The sequence below is a fragment of the Sus scrofa genome, chromosome 1 (genome assembly GCF_054392235.1).
Source record: "Sus scrofa isolate SSC_HxYL_T2T_F1_AM1 chromosome 1, Sscrofa_HxYL_maternal_Yorkshire_Landrace_v2.0, whole genome shotgun sequence".
NCBI classification, from domain to species: domain Eukaryota; kingdom Metazoa; phylum Chordata; class Mammalia; order Artiodactyla; family Suidae; genus Sus; species Sus scrofa.
Genome location: NC_139383.1, coordinates 75,827,706 through 75,849,872, shown reverse-complemented (window position 1 = coordinate 75,849,872; position 22,167 = coordinate 75,827,706). Strand labels below are relative to the sequence as shown.

Here is a 22,167-nt window from a genome sequence, read left to right as displayed (position 1 = left end):
TGGAAGACAGACTAATAGAAACCACCCAATCAGTACAGCAGACAGAAAGCCAAATGAAAAAACAAGCACACAAAAAAACTAAAGCAATATAAGATACATATGGGATATTAAAAAAAATAAAAGCAATATAAGAGATCTATGGATACTATGGAAAAATAGTGGTCCTAGAAGGAGAAGAAAGAGAAAAGCAGATTGAAAATATATTTGAAGATATTATGACTAAAGTTTCCAAAATCTAAAGAAGGATATAGATATTCAGGTACAGGAGGCATAGAGGGTCCCAAACAAGATAAACCCAAACAGACTTACACCAAGGCATATATAATAAAAATGGTAAAGTTAAACATAAGGAGAGGATTCTAAAGGAAGCAAAAGAAAAACAGAGTTAATTACAAGTGAACACCCATAAGGCTATCAACTGTTTATTCTACAGAAACACTGCAGGCCAGAAGGGAGTAACAGGCATATTCAAACTTCTAAAAGGAAAATATTTGCAACCAGAATACTTTACCCAGCAAGATTACCATTTAAAATAGGAGAAATGAAGAAGTTCTCAAACAAGCAAAAACTAAAAGAATGTAGCAAGACTAAACCTACCCTAAAAGAAATAATGAAAGTTCTCCTCTATATAGGAAAGAAATAAGAAGATATAGAATGGAGGTAATCACAATTGGAGAGTAATCACTTAAATAAGCCAGCATGCAAATCAAAAAGAAAAGAAAACAAAAAATCCTGTTTGTAAAAGTGCCAATAAACACAAGGAGTAGCAAAAGGATAAACACGAGGATGTAAAAATGGACATCAAAATCATAAAATGTGGGAAAAGAGAGTAAGAAAATCTAGACTCTTCTCTTTAGAGTATGTTTGGTCCTATTTGACTATCAGTCTAAAGCAAGCACATAGAGGAAGGGGACGACATATTTGAAAAACAGGGCAACCACAAACCAAAAACAAATAATAGGTTCACAAAAACTAAAAAAGAAAAGGACACAAGCATAAAATAAAAGGAAATCATCAAACCACAAAAATAAAAAGGAACAAAGAAGAAACAATATCAACTGGAAAATAAGGTTTCAGGTGGCAATAAATTCATATGTATCAATAATTACCTTAAATGTCAATGGAATGAATACTCCGATCAAAAAACATAGAGTGGCAGATTGGATAAAAAAAAAGAGCCTATAATATGCTGCCTATAAGAAACCCACCTTAGGACAAAGGACACACACAGATTGAAAGTGAGGGGATGGAAAAAGACATTTCAAGCAAATGAAAATGACAAGAAAATAAGAATTGCAACAATAATATCATAAAAAACAGACTTTTGGAGTTCCCACTGTGGCACAGTGGTCAACGAATCCAACTAGGAACCATGAGGTTGCGGGTTCCATCCCTGGCCTTGCTCAGTGGGTTAAGGATCCAGCATTGCCATGAACGGTGGTGTAGGTCACAGAGGCGGCTCAGATCCCTCATTGCTATGGCTTTGGCATAGGCCGGTGGCTACAGCTCCGATTAGACCTCTAGCCTGGGAACCTCCATATGCCATGGGAAGCGGCTGTAAAACAGGCAAAAATACAAAAAAAGAAAAGAAAAAATAGACTTTAAAACAAAGGCCATAAAGAAGGATAAAGAAGGACACTATTTAATGATAAAAGGATCAATTCAAGATGAGGCTATTGGAGTTCCCATCGTGGCGCAGTGGTTAATGAATCTGACTAGGAAACATGAGGTTGCGGGTTTGATCCCTGCCCTTGCTCAGTGGGTTAACGATCCGGTGTTGCCGTGGTCTGGGGTGTAGGTCACAGACGCAGCTCGGATCCTGCGTTGCTGTGGCCCTGGTGTAGGCTGGCGGCTACAGCTCCGATTAGACCCCTAGCCTGGGAACCTCCATATGCCGCGGGAGCGGCCCAAGAAATGACAAAAAGACAAAAAAAAAAAAAAAAAAAAAAAAAAGAAGAGGCTATTATACTCATCAACATATATGCCCCTAATGTAGGAGCACCCAAGTACAAAGAACAAATACAGACAAAAGGAGAAAGTGATGGGTATACAATAATAGTAGGAGACTTTAACACCACACTCATATCAATGGACAGATCTTCTAGAGAGATAATCAGTAAGGCATCAGAAATCCTAAATGACACGATAGAACATTTAGACTTAATTGGTATTTTCAGGACATTACATCCAAGAAAACCAGATTATATGTTCTTTTCAACTACATGTGGAATATTCTCAAAGATTGACTATATATTGGGACACAAAACAAGCCTCAACAAATTTAAGAGTATAAAAATTTTTTCAAGCATCTTCTCTGACAAAAACAGCAGGAAACTTGAAATCAACCACAGGAAAAGAAATGAGAAAAAACCAAGTACATGGAAAGTAAATAATATCCTACTAAAAAACCAATGGGTCAATGAGGAAATCAAAAAGTAAATTAAAAAATATCTTGAGGTAAATGAAAATGGAAACACAATCATATTAAAATTTATGAGATGCTAGAAAAACAGTTCTAAGAGGGGAGGTCTAGTGATAGAGGCCTTCCTCAAAAAACAAGAAAAATCTCTAACTTAACCTACCACCTAAAAGAATTAGAAAAAAAAACAAACAAACAAACAAACAAAAGCAAAAATCAGCAGAAGGAAGGAAATCATAAAGATCAGAGGGGAAGCAAATAAAATAGAGATTAAAAAAATAGAACAAATTAATAAAAAACTGAGAGCTGGTTCTTTGAAAAGGTAAATAAAATTAACAAACCTCTGGCCAGGCTCACCAAGAAGAAAAGAGAGATGACAAATAAAATAAGAAATGAAAAAGGATACATCTCAACTAACACTGCAGAAATACAAGAGAAAGTTTTCTCAAGCAAGGGAGTGACATAATTTAAAAAACATATGAAGAAAATTAATATGATGATGGTATCCAGGGTGAATTTCAAAGAGAAGATTTAGGTTTGCTCAGTAGGGATGCAAGCCAATAAATGCACTAAGCCAAAATCATATTGACAATGTTCTGTTCCTTAAACTGTATGAGGGGTACATGGGTATTTTATTATTTTCTATAACTTACATAAACATTATATATATTCCATTATGAAATATTAATTCCAGAAATAAAAATATACCATGAAAGACCTACCATGAAAGACCTACCATATACCTTTACCACTCATCATACAGGCTTTACTAACATGAGTTGAAAGAATTATTGGTATGGAATTTCCTTTCCTAAGCAGTTCATCTGGGGAGTTCCCGTTGTGGCTCAGTGGTTAACGAATCCAACTAGGAACCATGAGGTTGCGGGTTCGATCCCTGGCCTTGCTCAGTGGGCTAAGGGTCCAGCGTTGCCGTGAGCTGTGGTGTAAGTTGCAGATGCAACTTGGATCCCGAGTTGCTATGGCTCTGGCATAGGCCAGGGGCTACAGCTCCGATTCGACCCCTAGCCTGGGAACCTCCATATGCCGTGGGAGCAGCCCTAGAAAAGACAAAAAAAAAAAAAAAAAAAAAAAGCAGTTCATCTGCATAAAATAAATTGATTTGGAATTTTTAAAGATGTCTCCTCCTAGCCCAGTGGTTTTATTTATTATCAGAAAAACCTTATTCATAGTTATACTCCATGTGGCAATGATCTTAACTATTAATTTTAAAATGTTGACAGATGATTTTAAGACCAATATTAGTTTTCATCAATAACTAGATGATATTTTCATAAACCAATAATAAATCCATACTCTCATATACTGGTATTATAAAACTTTTAAAATTATATTTTACTCCACAGGCTATATTATCACTGAAATACCATCACTTTCACAGGATGCCATGACCACTCTGCAGCAAATAGAGTTAATTAAAAATTTAAATCTGAAACCTGATATTATAATCAATATTAAGGTAAGAATATTAGTAGTCTTTCTAGTATAATTAATCTTTTTTTTTTTTTTTTTGTCCTTTTAGGGCTGCACCCATGGCTTATGGAGGCTCCCAGGCTAGGAGTCGAATTGGAGCTGTAGCCACTGGCCTGCGCCACAGCCACAGCAAGGTGAGATCCAAGCCACGACTGTGACCTACACCACAAGTCAAGGCAACACCAGATCCTTAACCTACTACAGGCCAGGGATCAAACCTGCTTCCTCATGGTTACTAGTCAGGTTTGTTTCTGCTGATCCACTATGGGAACTCCAAACCATTCTTTTTGATAGTAGTTACATTCAAGGAATGTTTTCAATTTTTTTAAGGAGTTAGGGAAACCATAATGAAGGCATCAATTACAGAGGCAATTATATTTTCTCATACCTCTGGGCTTTTGCACTTGCAGCTCCATCCACAGGAAAAACATCCTTGCCTCCCCACCAGCCTTAATCATAGTCATCCTTTGAAAGTCATTTCAGCATCATCTCTGCAGAACTCTCCTTGACAACCACTCCTGCCACACCAACACAAACATAAACAACTCTCATTCTTCCCCTCCTTCCCTCTTTGCCCCTCTCTCTCTCTCTCTCTTTATGCCCCACACCTGACTTACTCAGGTTAAAGTTAAAAGAAAGTTAAATACTTCTCTGATGACCATTCATGTTGCTCTTTTCTTACCTCACTATGTTGTACTGGTCCATTTTCCTTCTAGACTCTGCCTTACTTGGAGGCGGGAATCATGTCTTACTCCTATAAACATCGACTAGCACGATAAATGGTACCTAATAGATACCTAGTAAGTTTTCCAGTTAAATGAAGTGAAAGAATGAACAAATGATTTGGATGTACAAATGTTAAATAACATGGCCAGATTGGTTAGGAATCAATGCTGGATCCTGGTCTCAATTCTCTCCTTGTATCAACTGTAGAATGTGATAAATCACATTTAGGGCCCTCAATTTCCTCTTTACAAAGATGATACAGGAGTTCTCTTGTGGCTCAGTGGTTTAAGGATCTGGTGTTTTCACTGCAGTGACTTGGATTACTGCTGTGGTGTGGGTTCTGCCCCTGGCCCAGGACTTTCTGCATGCCCAAGGTATGGCCAAAAAGATTATACAAAGATAGCTGCCTCATAGGGTTGTAATAAGAATGCAGTGAGGTGAGGACCACTTGTTTATATAAAAATGAATGGTAGTTTTATAATAATACCCTGATTCCCCAAAGGGTTTGACAACTCAAAATAGGTGGTTCTCAGCTTACATGCTAGGACCCCATGGTATGTTAGAAACAGCTGTGAGAGAGAGGTGGCATGCAGTGCTGGGTGTGGTGTCATATGCAGCCCCAGCCACAGGTCAGGGTCAGAGGTCAATCAAAATCCCTGTGTGACCTTCAGAATGTCACCTGTATGAAAGTGTGTAAAATGGAAAGAAGAAAAAAAATCTCAAACAATTAACTGAAACCATATATAAAATTTAGGCCATGGAAAATAGAGATCAAATCAGAAATCAAGATCTGGTGGAATAGGGAATTTCTGTCATAACTCAGGAGAAATGAATCTGACTAGTATCCATGAGGAAGCAGGTTCAATCCCTGGCTTCACTCAGTGGGTTAAGGATCGGGCATTGCCATGAGCTGTGGTGTAGGTTGCAGATGTGGCTCAGATCCTGCATTGCTGTGGTTGTGGTGTAGGCCAGTGGCTACAGCTCCCAAGTGACCCCAATTCTGGGAACCTCCATATGCCAAAGGTGCAGCCCTAAAAAGAAGAAGAAAAAAAAATCTGGTGAAATAAGAACACATATAGGCCAAAAGTCTCCAAATGTTCACTAAATTTGGGTTATAAATTTGGTTCTAGCAGTTTGGGGATACCTTAGAAATCTATACATAGAACTTCCATATGACCCTGCAATCCCACTCTTGGGCATCTATCCGGACAAAACTCTACTTAAAAGAGACACATGCACCCGCATGTTCATTGCAGCCCTATTCACAATAGCCAGGACATGGAAACAATCCAAATGTCCATCGACAGATGATTGGATTCGGAAGATGTGGTATATATACACAATGGAATACTACTCAGCCATAAAAAAGGATGACATAATGCCATTTGCAGCAACATGGATGGAACTAGAGAATCTCATACTGAGTGAAATGAGCCAGAAAGACAAAGACAAATACCATATGATATCACTTATAACTGGAATCTAATATCCAGCACAAATGAACATCTCCTCAGAAAAGAAAATCATGGACTTGGAGAAGAGACTTGTGGTTGCCTGATGGGAGGGGGAGGGAGTGGGAGGGATCGGGAGCTTGGGCTTATCAGACACAACCTAGAATAGATTTATAAGGAGATCCTGCTGAATAGCATTGAGAACTATGTCTAGATACTCATGTCGCAACAGAAGAAAGGGTGGGGGAAAAAACTGTAACTGCAATGTATACATCTAAGGATGACCTGACCCCCTTGCTGTACAGTGGGAAAAAAAAAAAAAAAATTTGGTTCTATGTTTGATGGACCAAAGTAGAAGGGGAAATGTGACCAGATATATAAAATTCACAATGTCCATGAAAAGCCACTCCTCAGGAAAATATCTTACATGGGTCTCAACATAAGGATTGTTAATGTAGAGAATGAAGTCTTAACTCCACTGATACTATAAGTGTGATGGTGGGTATGCATGCTTGTAATCAGAGGGCCTGATATGAGACAGAACTTCAGTACGGCACACACTTCTCTGATGGTTGGGCCTTATTTGGAGATAAAATTCTGGAATTTCTGGAACAGAATTCCTTAGCCTGGGATCCGTAAATACTTAAGCATGTATGAACCTCCTGAAATTATATGCAAATTTTATGATGTATATGGGCATTTTTCTGAAGCAAAAAGCCTATGGCTTTCATCATATTCAAATGGGGTCTGCATACACCCACCCCAAAAAAAGAAAAAGTTAAGAGCTAGTGATCTATGATAGCATTGGTTCTGAGTTTGGCCCCAGAGTCAACTGCATTAGCAGCACTCAAGAAGCTTGTTAGAAATGCAGATTCTCAGGGCCCATCCCAGAACTACAGAAACCCTGGGGGCCATGTCCAGTTGTGGTTGAAAAGACCTGCAGGTGCTGCTGATGCCTGCTGAAGTGTGAGGACACTGATCTGAGGCACAGAACTTCACAGTCATCCTCTTATCAATCACTTTCTCCAAGGGGATACAGGAGACAGCTGAAGGCAATAATCTTTGCCAAGGGCCCACAATGTTGGTATTCTGGGGTTGCCAAATAAGGGCAAATGTATGTTTCTTAAATTACCAGAATGGGTTGAGATCTTTTTTGTGAAAAATTGGAAAACCTAAATTAACGTCTTGCCTCAATAAACACCTATTCCATCTCCATATAGAAGGGGCTTGAAGAATTCAGAAAACGAGCAAGAAAAGCTTCAAAGTTTCTTGCTTCCTTTGTTTCTCAAAAGTGTGGCAAATTAGCGGCCTCAGAATCACTGAGGATACTTATTAAAATGTCTGAGCTTCACTCCAGACTAAAGAATCACAGGGGAAGCAGAAATCTTTATTTACAGTTCTCTGTATACAGTTACACCCTAATGTTTAAGAAGCACTGCTATAGAATGTCATCCAGAGTTTTTTTTATCCTGAAAAATACTCAGAGAAGACTTACAGCTCAGAACCTTAGTTTACCATTAATAACGTGCCACAGAGTCTGGGCTATGAGTCAGAAAGCCTGGTTCCAAGTTATAGTTTCCCCTCATGACACTGAGAGTGTAACCTGCCAGAGCAGTCCTTCTCCGATCTGCAAAATGGCTTTAACCACATATTGGATTACCTCTCTCACAGGGTTAATTTAAGAACGGAGTAAAATATTGCACAGGTGGAAGCACTTGAAACAAGAAAATCATCCTTTGGTTTTGGCCTTTTTTTTTTCTTTTTTTTTATCATCTAGACTCAGTTTTCTCATTTACAAAGTGAAAATTTCAGGCCAGACTAGATGACCTTTCAGGTCCCATTCATGATGCTATTTTATGAACTATTTCATCCATAGAGCTGTAAATGATAGTGACTACTATAAAAACCCTATATATTTTTTGTTGGAAGAATATAAATATTCCATTTCTGTCCATTCTCAGTCTTTTCAAACTCATCGGACAGAATTCTCCTGCGTACCTTTGCTGACTAAACTGATTTTCTGTTCTATTTCTCTAGCTTTTTCTCTTTTTTAATCTTTAAAGCTTCTGATACTTTCATGTTACTTTTGATTAAAGAAAAGTGTTGTCACAGGATAAAAGTTGTGTCCTGTGCCTCTTGGCATGTGATGAAATCTGATTCAAAAAGCCATTTATACAGTATTGCACGTGCTCAGGGTCTTGAGGAAATTGGAGCTTTATGTACTGCATGTATTGCATAGTGTGTGAATAGGAAGTAAAGGCATATTCAAAATGTTTAAATGATTGCTAATGTTGTTCCTTAGTGCCCTGACTATGATTTATGCCAAAGAATTTCTGGGCAACGGCAGCACAGTAGTACAGGATACATATACAGAAGAGATCAGTGGGATCCTGAAGTCATTGAGAATCGAAGGAAAAAGAGGAAAGAAGCCCAAAAGGAAGGAAAAGGAGAAGAGGAAGGCGAAGAGGAAGAAGAGCAAGAAGAAGAAGAGGTAATATCCCCATACCAGATACTACACTTTAAAAATGTGCTGTCATTAAATTAAATGATGGATAATAGAAAATAGCAGATACTAGAGAATATTACCTTTTCTTTACATTTTAATTTAGTCTGAAGGAAAGAGCAAAAATATTTCATGTTTTCAAGAACTATTAGATCACCATGTAGAGATCAAGTTTAACTTTATTGTCAATATGGAAGTCCCTCCATATCCTGACATCTAATCGCCTTCATTTCACAGCAACAGAAAGTTACTGGTCACCTACCATGTGTAAAGCACTGTGCAAACTAGAAGGAGAAATCCAAATAACAGAAGACAAGTGTCATACGGGCAGCAAGGCAGCCCATGCAGACTCTAGTTTATGAAGTTAACATAACCCTGATTCCAAACTTTGACAGAGTGCCCATGAAAATAAATCTATAGCCCAATTTCATGTTCACATGTCATTACAACAATCCTAAAGTCAACAGCAGTAAGCATAATGCAGTAGGGCCTCAAAAGAATCTTCTACCATAACCTAATGAGGAAATTTTATAGTAAGAAATCTGCTAACAGGTGATGGGCTAGCTTTAGCTCACTGGGGGGGAACAGGTGACAGTTTGCCAGTCCTTACCCTACTGAAATATACCTGTGATTTCTGTTATAAATGTAGTTACTTATAATGTTTAATAATTTTAAATATTTTCTATAACTTATTCTAAATACTGTTTCTATTAGGGCCTACACTATGTGAAGTCCAATGTTAATTTATAGATGACAAATAAATTTGTCTAGTTGCAAATTGCAAATTATTTGTCATGTAGAAAAGATAGGCCCCAAAGGCTACAGTTTTATCACCCTGTATGATATTAAATACGATATCAAACTTTGCATTTTCATTTCAGTGATTATGTATATTTCAGCTGTGTCATCCTGCTAGTTCCCTCACTAATGGGTTAAATACATTTTTACATTCATTCTTTCATTTAAGAGTAGGTTTTTTTTTTCTTTTTGATCTTGCCTGCAGCATGTGGAAACTCCCAGGCCAGGGAGTGAACCTGTGCCACAGCAGTGACACGCCACAGCAGTGATCATGCAAATTCTTTAACCCCTGAGGCACCAGGGAACTCCTAAGAATAGATCTTAAAAGTTCTCATCACAAGAAAAAAATATTGTAACTATGTGTGATGACAGAGGTTAACTAGATTTACTGTGATCATTTCACAATATGTACTAGTTGACCTTTGAACAACTCCAGGGTTGAGGTACCAACCCTCCATGTAGTTGAAAATGCGAATTAACTTTCCAGTCAGCTCTGAGTATCCCAACCACAGATTGTGTAGTACTATAGAATTACTATTGAAAAATATCCTCCTATGAGTGGACCCCCACAGTTCAAACTCAGTTGCTCAAAGATCAACTGTATTGAATCATCATATTGGATACCTGAAACTAGTGTAAAGCTGCATGTCAACTACACGTCAATTTTAAAAACCTGTAAGTGATCTTTGATGCTCCCTCTGCCTCCCGGAGCACCGGTATCGCTCCCAAAGGAAGCTTTTCATGTGCCCATGTCCTGGTTTTTCTGTGTGCTGATCCAGTCTTTGAAGGTGCCACTGAGGGGATGCTCCTTGTTCTCCTGGCTTGTATTTCTGGGCCCACCAGGATGGTAACAATTGCAGGAACAGTCCCTGGCAGGCCACGACTCCAGGACATGGCACAGCGACTGCAACACCCTCTCAGCCGACTGCTTACAGGGATTGCGGCCCAGCCAGAGGGGCAGACTTCCAGTCAGGCAGCGTCCAGAGGCTTCGGAGGGGTTCTCCACCTGAGGCTGCCAGCTTTGCCCTTTTCCTCCGCCTCCTGACAGCTCCCTGGTGTCCCCCAGCAAAGAGCATGTACGCTTAGCTGCAGCCCTGAGTTTTGCAACTGCCGCCCAGAGGACACCTTTCCCTCCAGATCACCCGCCTCTGGTGGCCAGCAGGGCTGACGCTTGCCCTCACAGGGAACTGTATATATTTGCATTTTTGAACAGCTGCTGCCAGAGAGCCTGGCTTCCAGTTCACCTGAATCTAGGGGCTGACTGAAATCTTTACTTCTGAGATAGCACTTGGCATAACTTCAACCACTGGGAGCTGTTAAAAATAAAATAGGCTGTTTGGAGAGTCACAAGATTTGGGAGACAACCCAGACCTGGGCAAAGTTGAATCAAGTTTTCCAGGTAGGCTCTGATTTCCATTAAAAAAAAGAAGAAAAAATAAAATAAAATAAAAACCTGTAAGTATAAGAAAGCCCATTTAAAAACAAAATAATCTTCCCTGTGCAAATAAGGCATAACAGCCATCATGTATGCCAGATTTTTTAAAAAAGTAAACCTTATAACAAAATAGGAATAAAAATGGCATTTTAGCATAAATAAAGCATACCATCATAAATCAAAAATGGTGAGATAGAGGGGTCTCAACTCCATTATAGAGGCCATAGTTATGTCAAATTGTGACATCGACCAGACGTTAACCAGGAAGAGTGAAGACCAGGGTATGCTAGGACTACACCATCCAATATGGTAGCCCCTATATCTATTTACATTTAAACTAATTAAAACTATATAAAATTTAAAATCAGAGTTCCCGTCGTGGCTCAGTGGTTAATGAATCCAACTAGGAACCATGAGGTTGCAGGTTCGATCCCTGGCCTCACTCAGTGGGTTGAGGATCCGGCGTTGCCATGAGCTGTGGCGTAGGTTGCAGATGCAGTTCAGATCCAGCATTGCTGTGGCTGTGGCGTAGGCCGGCAGCTACAGCTCCAATTAGACCCCTAGCCTGGGAACCTCCATATGCCACGGGTGTGGCCCTAAAAAAAAAGACAAAAAGACAAAGAAAATAAAAAATTTTAAAAATTAAATTTAAAACCGTGTTCCTCAATAGCACAAGCCACACTTCGTTGCTCAGGGACCAAATATTGTCATGTCTTCTGAACGGAAGACCCAAACACAGAACATTTCCATTTCTGCAGAAAGTTCCACTGGACAGCTGGGGAGTGCATGTCCTTCTTCAAAGGACAGCTGCCTCTGTTCCAGCCCAGCCAACTATTGCCATGTGAGGATGCCAGCCTATTTTTGCCAGGTAGTCTTATTTTTCCATAGAAGCTAAAATCAGTGTTTTAAAATAAAAGAAGGTGGCAACAAATCCAAAATTTTTAAAACACAATGAAGGCCAATGTTGTGGGAAAGGTAATCAAATGATGTCTTCAGACTGGATTCAGCCCAGGAGCTGGGTTTGCTGTGACCCCTACCAAGTGGCACAGCCATGCTCACAAGTCAGAGCCATGCTGCCCCCTTAGGCCGATGGCCAATAATTGTGTGAAAATGTTCACTTACATACACACAAGGGGGAATGATCTCCCTGAACTGAGGAAATAGCTTTGCTAATGTTCTCTTGGCTCCCACTTTCCTCAATATTCCCCTTCCCATTCCCTTCTATTTTTTTTTTAATGACCATCTGTGACTTTCTATTACCTGTTGATGAAAATCCAAATGCTCCCACACAGTTTACAAGGCCATGGACCCAGCCTCTCTGGTCTCCTGGCATTGGCCCTTCCGCCAGTCTTCACCCATGCTGACCCCAGTGGCACCTCCAGCCTGGGCACTTCCTGTTTCCTCCTCCTTCTCTGTACCATACTCTCCTCCAGATCTCCATGCGCCTGCTCCTTGTTGTCACTGCCCCACCAGGGATTACGTCCCTAGAGACCATCCAGCAAGCGACGCTCTAACCCATCTAACCCAGAAATATACTCCCATTGTAGGTAGTTTTAAATGGGTTCATAGCTACCTCTTTTCCCAAGTAAAAAGAAACAGATGAAAGTCATTTTTAAAAAATGTATATATAAGTATATATTTATATGTGTACATATATGCATATATAGGTATGCATATATATACATAGTTTTTTTTACAGAATGTGGCATATGGAAGTTCCCAGGCTAAGGGTCAAATTAGAGCTGCAGGTATAGGCCTCTGCCAAAGCCATGGCCACACTAGATCAAAGCCGCATTGGCAACCAACACCCCAGCTTGTGGCAATGCTGGATTCTTAACCCACTGAGCCAGGTTCTTAACCTGCTGAGCTACAATGGGAACTCCAAAAAGTCATTTTTAAGAACATATTTTATTTAATCCAATATATCCCAAATACTATTTCAACATAGAATCAACATGAAAACTCTAAGGGCTGTACACTCCTTTTTCATGCAAAGTTTTTGAAATCTGGTGTGCCTTCGACTGCGCACACAGTGATTTGCACTTGCCGCATTTCAGGTGCTCAAGAGGCATGTGTGGCTAGTAGCTACCATGCTGGACCACACAAGCCTAACTTTCTCACCCTGCTTTATTTCCTTCAAAGCACTCATCATCACTTTCTGAAATTTTCTGTTTACTTGCTTATTATCTGTCTGCCCCCGTGAATGTCAGCTCTGTGCAGTAGGGACTATATTCCAGTGTTCAGCATACAGTGGGTGTTTCATAAGAAGTTGTGTACTGACTGAACATGGGCGTGCTAGCAAAGCCCTCTGCTAGAGAGAGAAGAATGTTAGCACCTTTTGGAAAAGACACTGTGGATTAAGCCACATTGAAATGTATAATCTTTGGTTCAGCAATTTTGCTTTTAGGAACTATTCTAAGGGAAAACATTAGGGATATGATTTATCTACAAAGCTATTTGGTGAAACATTTTTTAGAATTATGAAAAATCTGAAACATTCTTGCTGTTCAACTATAGAATAATGATTAAACAATCATATATTTAGGGATATCAATGTATTATTTGACCATGAAAATAGTATTTCAGACATTTCAAATAGATTATAAAATGGCTTATGTTAATAGATAATATGATTTTATATAAAATATGGATGTCTGTGCATTGATTAAAAACTAGAAATAATAACTAAGATAATAAATATGCTGATAATATTAGGATAATAAATATGATATTGAATGCCTCCCAGGCCTTGGGCTGAGAACTTTTACACATACTATTCCTTCTGCCTTGATGTGTTCTTTCTCCAGAAATCTCTGTGTCTCCACTCAAATGTCACTTCTTCAGAGAACCCTTTTGACCACCTTCTCCCATCACTCTGCACTGTTCTCCCCTCCATCATCCTTCTGCCTTGCTCTTCCCACCTCCGAACCTGTGATGGATTCATCTGTCTGCTTGTTTATGCTCTGTCCTCCTCAACTGGGATGTGTGCTCTGTGAGCCCCAGGACCTTAGTTCTGTTCTCTGTCATATCTCAAGCTCCTAGCACAGTGTCCCGCACTGAGTAGGCATGTAATAAATCATTACTAAATGAATGAATGGACCAATGAATGACTGAGCTACAAGCTCAGGTATTCAGAGAAAATCTAATATATTTTGACCCTAAAAATCTGATGTTCCTCCCCTACTCTTCCCGATTTATTGGGGAGTGGAAAGAAATTAATACGTAAAGTCAATTTAAAGTTACATTCTGATAAAGGCCCCTCAGGGGTGTTCAATCTCTCTAAAATAAAAATCCTGTTTCTAATCTTCCCTTCTCCCTGCTTCTCATCCCCAAATGGCATCTATAGGGAGGGAGAGAGGGATATGACTTGTAAATGAAGTATTAACCATTAACATATTTACCATCTCTTCTTTGCCATTTAGGCATTTCTTGCTGAAATGCAGGCGGTGGCTGAAATTCTTCAAAATATAGTTCAGAGGCCTGAGGACTATTTGGAAAATATCGAAAACATGGTTAAACTGTATAAGGACATAATGCTTCATCCTTTAGAAGTAAGAAAAAGCTATACTGCTAGAAATGAGAATGTTGATATTTGTGTTTTATCCTTGGTTGAAGAGCCTTCACAGTTCTTCACTTCATGTATTATCTGCCTGATTCTCCTCCTCTCAAGCTATCATAACAAGGCTTGCATCCCATGTTTCACAAAACAATACTATTTTACTCTTAAAAAGCAGCAGTGTTGCTGAAAGTGATAATAGAATAGCATTTTTCAAAAGTCAGTAGGGGAATTTATTTATGGTTGGAGGTTAGAAATCCCAGGTTAAGAGACTATTTTGTAAAAAGCATTTTCAATCTTTAACTTATGAGTTAATCAAAACAAATGTACACTTAAGGTCCGTTTCTTTTTCTTTCTTTTTTTTTTTTTTTTTTTTTTGGCTTTTTGCCATTTCTTGGGCCGCTCCTGCGGCATATGGAGGTTCCCAGGCTAGGAGTCGAATCAGAGCTGGAGCTGCTGGCCTATGCCAGAGCCACAGCAACGCAGGATCCGAGCCGCATCTGCAACCTACACCACAGCTCACAGCAATGCCGGATCCTTAACCCACTGAGCAAGGCCAGGGATCGAACCTGCAACCGCATGGTTCCTGGTTGGATTCGTTAACCACTGAGCCATGATGGGAACGCCTCCATTTTTTTTTCTAAAAAGAATTATTCATTCAGTTAAACTGCAAGCTAAAGAAGAGCTATCCCATTTTGTGCAGCAAAGGAAACCATTAAAAAAAAAAAAAAAAAAAAAAACCTGAAAAGACAACCTATGGGAGAAAACAGTTGCAAATGATGCAAGCAACAAGGGTTTAAACTCCAAAATATACAAACAACTCATACAACTCAAAAAAACCAAACAACCCAATCAAAGAAATAGGCAAAAGACCTAAATAGACATTTCTCCAAAGAAGACATATGGATGGCCAATAGGCACATGAAAATGCTCAGCATCACTGATTATTAGAGAAATTCAAATCAAAACTTCAATGAAGTACCACCTCACACTGATCAGAATGGCCATCATTAATAAGTCTACAAATAACAAATGCTGGAGAGGGTGTGGAGAAAAAGGAACCCTCCTACACTGCTGGTAGGAATGTAAATTGGTACAACCACTATGGAAGACAATATGAAGGTTCCTCAGAAAACTAAATATAGAACTACCATACGACCCAGCAATTCCACTCCTGGGCATATGCCCAGACAAAACTTTCATTCAAAAAGATACATGCACCCATATGTTCATTGCAGCACTATTCACAATAGCCAAGACATGGAATCAACCTAAATGTCCATCAACAGATGAATGGGTTAAGAAGATGTGCTATAATATACACGATGGAATATTACTCAGCCATAAAAAAGAACAAAATAATGCCATTTGCAGCAACATGGATGCAACTAGAGATTCTCATACTAAGTGAAGTCAGTCAAAGACAAATACAATATGATATCACTTACATGTGGAATCCAAAATATAGCACAGATGAACTTATCTACAGAACAGAAACAGTCTCACAGACATGGAGAACAGACTCGTGATTACCAAGGGGGAGGGAAGAAATGGGATGAACTGGGATTTTGGGGTTAGTAGATGCAAATGATTACATTTAGAATGAATAAGCAATGAAGTCCTGCTGTATAGCACAGGGAACTATATCCAATCATTTGTGACAGAACATGATAGAAAATAATATGAGAAAAAGAATATGTGTGTATATATGCATATATACATAATATGTATATGACTGGGTCACTTTGCTGTACAGCAGAAAATGACAGAACATTGTGAATCAACTATAATATAAAAATTTTTTTAAAAAAAGAAGAGCAAAAGACAAAAAAAAAAAAAAAAAAGGAGTTCCCGTCGTGGCGCAGTGGTTGACGAATCCGACTAGGAACCATGAGGTTGGGGGTTCGGTCCCTGCTCTTGCTCAGTGGGTTGACAATCCGGTGTTGCTGTGGGCTGTGGTGTAGGTTGCAGATGCGGCTCGGATCCCGCGTTGCTGTGGCTCTGGCGTAGGCTGGAGGCTACAGCTCCAATTCGACCCCTAGCCTGGGAACCTCCATATGCCACGGGAGCGGCCCAAAGAAATAGCAAAAAGACAAAAAAAAAAAAAAAAATTAAAAATAAATAAATAAATAAATAAAGAAGAGCTATCCCAGACTGACTTCTCCATTTATCCCATTCAAAGTTGATTATATGTAAACAAAAGGCCATTATATATTGTAATAGGAAAGTTTTCATTAAAATAATTAGCATTTTAAAAGCATCATTACTAAAATTATGATTATTGAAAAGCATATTTTTATTGTTAAAAATCTAGGGCAGACTGCCCAATTTGTGTTAGAGATTTATTCAACAAACATTTATCGTCTGGTATTTGGCCAGATACCATGCTATGCAACAGAACTACAAAAAAAAAAGATAAAAAACAGTCCTCAAGTTGCCTCTTCCCATCTGACAGGGAAACTAAAATAATTTGGCTCATGCTGTTTTATAATGATTTTATCTCTTTAGAGACAAATGAGTGGATCATTTTCATTCCCATTTCATTTCATTCTCCCCCAAAATAAGAATCAAATTATTTTCTTTTTTAAGTATAATTGATTTACAATATTGTGTTAATTTCAGGTGCACAGCATAGTGATTCAGTATTATTGTCTCCTTATGTATGACTTTGATTCCTCCCTTATTCCTTCTCTATCCTTGGCCTTTAAATATAGCTTCTTAAGGTAACTGACATGTCTATCTATAATGTTCTTTCTCCTTCAACAAAAATATTCTGCATAGTCCTTAAGTAGCTGGCACTGGGTATGAAATAAAGCATAATTAAAATCAGATTCAGTAAATCAAAAACTACTTTCATGGGCAGCTGGTCGGGAGTGGGAAGCAGAGAAGTCTCTTCAAGGATAGGGATCAGGTTTTACTTCCCAGCATCTGCAGTGCCCAGAGTCTGGCGAGTGGTAAATGCTTAACAGACATTCAACTGAACAAGTGATAAGATCCCAAAGGGAAAAGAATGACAGTTTCAATTTCATTACATGTAAAACCTCTGGAAACAATTTAAAATTTTAAAAAAACCTCACTCAAATTAAAAGACTGGAAAAACATCCACAGCAAGTGTGGTTAAAGATTTAAAGCTTTGATATAATCAAAGGTCATAGAAATGATTTTTCTAAAACCTGTAACGTTTCACCCTCCTGAGGATAAATGGGCAACAAATATGGGCAGACAATTCATAAAAATGAAAGACAAAGAGAGTAACAAGCCTGTAGAAAAATGTTCTGTTTCGCTGATAATAAAGAAATGCTAACCTAAATAAATAGCTCCATAATCAAATTGTAGCAAATGAACAGGGACTGGAAATTCCTAATTCTAGCAAGTATATGTGATAAAGCAACCATTCTCATACCCTGCTGAAAGGAATATAAATTAAATATGGTGATCTTTAGATAGCTCATCTGAAAAAAAAGCCAGAAGTGGAAAAATTCTAAGTCCTGCAGCAAAGCATAGATACAAATTGATTGTCCTAGTGCCAGCAGAGCAAGAATTTCAAAGACAAGAACCTAGACTTTCACCCTTAGGTGATGATTGCTGGGTAATATATAGCTTGGCTGGTATCTAATTCCAGAGTACTCCACGTGTGGAGGGAGGTGGGACAGAGTCTTAAAAAGCAGGAGCCTGCAATTCTAGTCTCTGATCTGGCTGAGATGTCAATTTACTCAGGGGGCCACGATCACCAAAATTCAGTTTTCTTCCAAAAGACATGAGGAAAGCAAGTGGGAACAAAGTAATCTGCATTACTTTCTGGCTTATTTCCTGCTTCAGGAGTAATCCAAGGCCAAGTGCTTATTTTCTTTTTTCTTCCAATGCCAGCTTAACCCCTGGTCTGACCAGGTGTATGTATGTATCTTTAGCCTTAGGAGTGTTCATATCTTTAGGCTTAGTAAGTCTACTCTTAAGAATCTATGTATAATTGAATCACTTTGTTGTACAGCAGAAATTATCACGACATTGTAAATTAACTATACCTCAATAAAACTTTTCAAAAAATGAAAAGAAAAAAAAAAGGATCTAGCTTGGAGTTCTCTTGTGGTTCAGTGGTTTAAGGATCTGGTGTTGTCACTACAGTGGCTCAGGTCGCTGCTTTGGTGTGGGTTCAATCCCTGGCCCGGGAACTTATACATGTCATGGGTGTGGTCAAAAAAAAAAAAAAAAAGGATCTTGCTTAAGGAAGATAACTAAAATGCAGGAAAACATAATGTACTTCCTTATTCAGGACATGGGTATTTATGGTTAAACAAATAATGCACCTTCTGTCTAGAAGAAAAGAATCACTTAGAACCTAACCTGGCACAACATTAGGAAAGACAAAATGCACTGGACAATTAAGGAGATGATTTGGTTTAGATTACTACAACAGGGAGAATGTTCATTAATGACAACTTTCTCAACAAAAAGGAAGGGGGGCTGGGGTATCATGGAGGCGGATAGACAAGGGAGCCATCCTCAGGTCTTATGGAAATCATGAAAAAGGATGGAGATGGATCTTATCTGAGTCCTTGAGGAAGGGTGGAGGTGGGTCTTATCTCTCCACCATCCCTATTTTCTGGGAACACATGGCTCAGATAAAGTTCAACATTGCTAGTGTCCAAAAATAAAATCCAGTGGATTTTAGGTTTTAATGGGTAAAAAAAAAGTGGCAGAAAATTTACAAGAATATTAATAAAATCTTGAGATAGAGAAAATCTAATTTAAGCAAAAAAGGAAATCCAGAAACAATGAGAACAGATTTCTTCATAAAAATATTTTATTTTGCAAAAGATACCATAAACAAAGTCAAAAAATAAATCATAGAAAGGTAAAATCTGCAAACCATATGGCAGATAAGGGTTAAAGACTTGCCATGAATGTTAAGGTAAAAAAAAAAGTCTCGGAGTTTCCGTTGTGGTTCAGTGGTTAACGAATCCAACGAGGAACCATGAGGTTGCAGGTTCGATCCCTGGCCTCGTCCAGTGGGTTAAGGATCTGGCATTGCTGTGAGCTCTGGTGTAGGTCGCAGACGCGGCTCGGATCCCGTGTTGCTATGGCTGTGGCATAGGCCAGCAGCTGTAGCTCCAATTGGACCCCTAGCCTGGGAACCTCCACATGCCGCAGGAGTGGCCATAGGAGAGGCAAAAAGCCAAAAAAAAAAAAAAAAAGAATATGGTTAGGCAGTTAACAGAGAGAGATCTCTGGATGCTGAATATCAACCACAGCCAGAGGAATAAACAGTGAAAACAAACCAGTTCTATTCTTCAACTAGCCATTAAGTAGAAATTATTCTATGAATATGCATAGAGAGATGCCCCAGAACACCTCTACTAGGAAAGATTCTAAGACTTCATGTAGAGAAAAAATGAAAAACGAAAAAACAGAAGGAGTAAAATTCATGGTAAGAAGAATAGTTTAGGCTTTTATAAAAGCTCTCCTGAGCACTGAAAATCACATCCGTTACGTTAAATATAAAGCAAATAACTTAACTTTAAAAATTTCTCCATGGTATATTAAGATTCTGATCTTTTGCCAATGATTCTGAATGATAAGGCTTCTTTTTGATTACCTGCAGGAAGTAATGGCTGAACATGATTCCCAGTATCTCATTGAGCTAGATGGGAACCAGCCTCCGGAGGAACTTTTCATGGTAAGTGCAATGCTCAGTAAGAATATGCCACAGTTTGGAAAATTGAAAAAGTACTGACTGGAATATACTTATTTTAATAAATATCTGAAATAGATTTATATTTTTAATACCTTTTTTTTTTTTTTTTTTTTGCTTTTTAGGGCCACACTCGCTGGCATATGGAGGTTCCCAGGCTAGGGGTTGAATTGGAGCTGTAGCTGCCAGCCTACACCACAGCCACAGCAACGCAGGATCCAGGCCACATCTGTGACCTACACCACAGTTCATGGCAATGCCGGATCCTTAACCCACTGAGCAAGGCCAGGGATCGAACCCACGACCTCATGGTTCCTAGTCGGATTCGTTCCTGCTGCACAGGAACTCCAATACCATTTATTTTTGAAAAATTCATTTTGACACTTAAAATTCTGAGGTGGTATTTATTCATTTGTCCATATTTAAGTCAAAACTACATTTGAATTTAAAAATCTCCTGTGTGGGAGTTCCCACTGTGGCTCAGTGGGTTAATAACCCAATATAGTCCCTGTGAGGCTACAGGTATGATCCCTGGTCTTGCTCAGAGGATTAAGGATCCAGCATTGCCATAATGCTGTGATGTAAGTTGCAAATGAGGCTTGAATCCAGTGTTGCCATGGCTGTGGCTATGGTGTAGGTCTGCAGCTGCAGCTCTGATTCAACCCCTAGCCTGGGAACTTCCATATGCTGCTGGTGCAGCCATAAAAAGAAACATAAAAAATAAAATAAAATCTCTTGTGTGATAAAAAGTGCCTCAAAGAAAAGCAAAAACAGGAGCTCCCAGAGTTCTCTTGTGGCACAGTGGGTTAGGGATCTGGCATTGTCACTGCAGCAGTTCGGGTAGCTGCTATAGCACAGATTCAATCCCTGGCCCTGGAACTTCTGCATACTGCAAGTATGGCCAAAAAAAAGGAAAAGCAGATAACAGCTGGTAGACACATGATATGATGCTTATTTAACATAAGTCATAGGGAAATGCAACCAAAGCCATAATGAGATATCACTTCACATCCACTAAGATGCTTAAAATTAAAAACAAAAACCAGGCAATAAACAACAAGTGTTGGCGAGGATGTGGAAAAATTGGAACACTCATACATTGCTGGTAGGATGTAAAATGGTCTGGCCACTTTGGAAACTGTTTGGCAGTTCCTCAAAAGGTTGAACATGGAGTGACCACATGACTCAGCAATTCAACTCCTGGGTATATACCCAAAAGAACTGAAAATAGGTGTTCAAATGAAAATTTGTAGGTGAATATTCATAGCAGCACTATTTACAATAGCCAAAAGGTACAAACAATTCAAACGTCCATCAACTGATGAATGGATAAATAAAATGTGGTATATTCATACAATGGAATATTATTCAGCAACGAAAAGGAATGAAGTATTGACACATAATACAAACATGGATGAATCTTTTTTTTTTTTTTTTTTTTTTTTGTCTTTTTGCTATTTCTTTGGGCCGTTCCCATGGCATATGGAGGTTCCCAGGCTAGGGGTCTAATTGGAGCTGTAGCCGCCAGCCTACGCCAGAGCCACAGCAATGCGGGATCTGAGCCGCGTCTGCAACCTACACCACAGCCCACAGCAACGCCGGATCGTTAACCCACTGAGCAAGGGCAGGGACCGAACCCGCAACCTCATGGTTCCTAGTCGGATTCGTTAACCACTGCGCCACAACGGGAACTCCCGGATGAATCTTAAACACAGGCTAAGTGAAAGAAGAGTTACAAAGCTCATGTATCATATGATTCCATTTATAAAAAATGTCCAAGATAGGCAAATTTATAAAGATAAGAACTAGATTAGTGGTCACTTAGCAGCAGGGGTTGGAGGGGGTGTTTTACCACAATGGGAGATCCCAGAGTAAATGTGGAGTGACATAAATGGATAAATGGTATCCTTCTGGAGTGATGAAAATGTTCTAAGATTAATTGCGGTGATGGTTGCATAACTCTGTGTGTAATTAAAAACCATGTAATTGTACACTTTAAAAAGGCAAATTAGGAGTTCCTGCTATGACACAGTGGGTTAAGGATCTGGCATTGCCATAGCTGTGGCATCATAGGTCACATGAGTTGATCATGTGGCTCA

General features: G+C 39.1%; 1 protein-coding gene across 2 annotated transcripts in view; it reads left to right on the top strand.

Moving 5' to 3' along the window:
- The window catches only part of AK9 (adenylate kinase 9), a 135,387-nt gene that overhangs the window by 18,991 nt on the left and 94,229 nt on the right, over positions 1–22,167 (top strand). For both annotated transcript variants that reach the window (XM_021091041.2, XM_021091043.2), the window contains 4 exons: positions 3,784–3,896; positions 8,390–8,578; positions 14,246–14,374; positions 19,979–20,053. In XM_021091041.2, the coding sequence (XP_020946700.2) occupies positions 3,784–3,896; positions 8,390–8,578; positions 14,246–14,374; positions 19,979–20,053 (506 nt within the window). The remainder of the gene's footprint in view (positions 1–3,783; positions 3,897–8,389; positions 8,579–14,245; positions 14,375–19,978; positions 20,054–22,167) is intronic.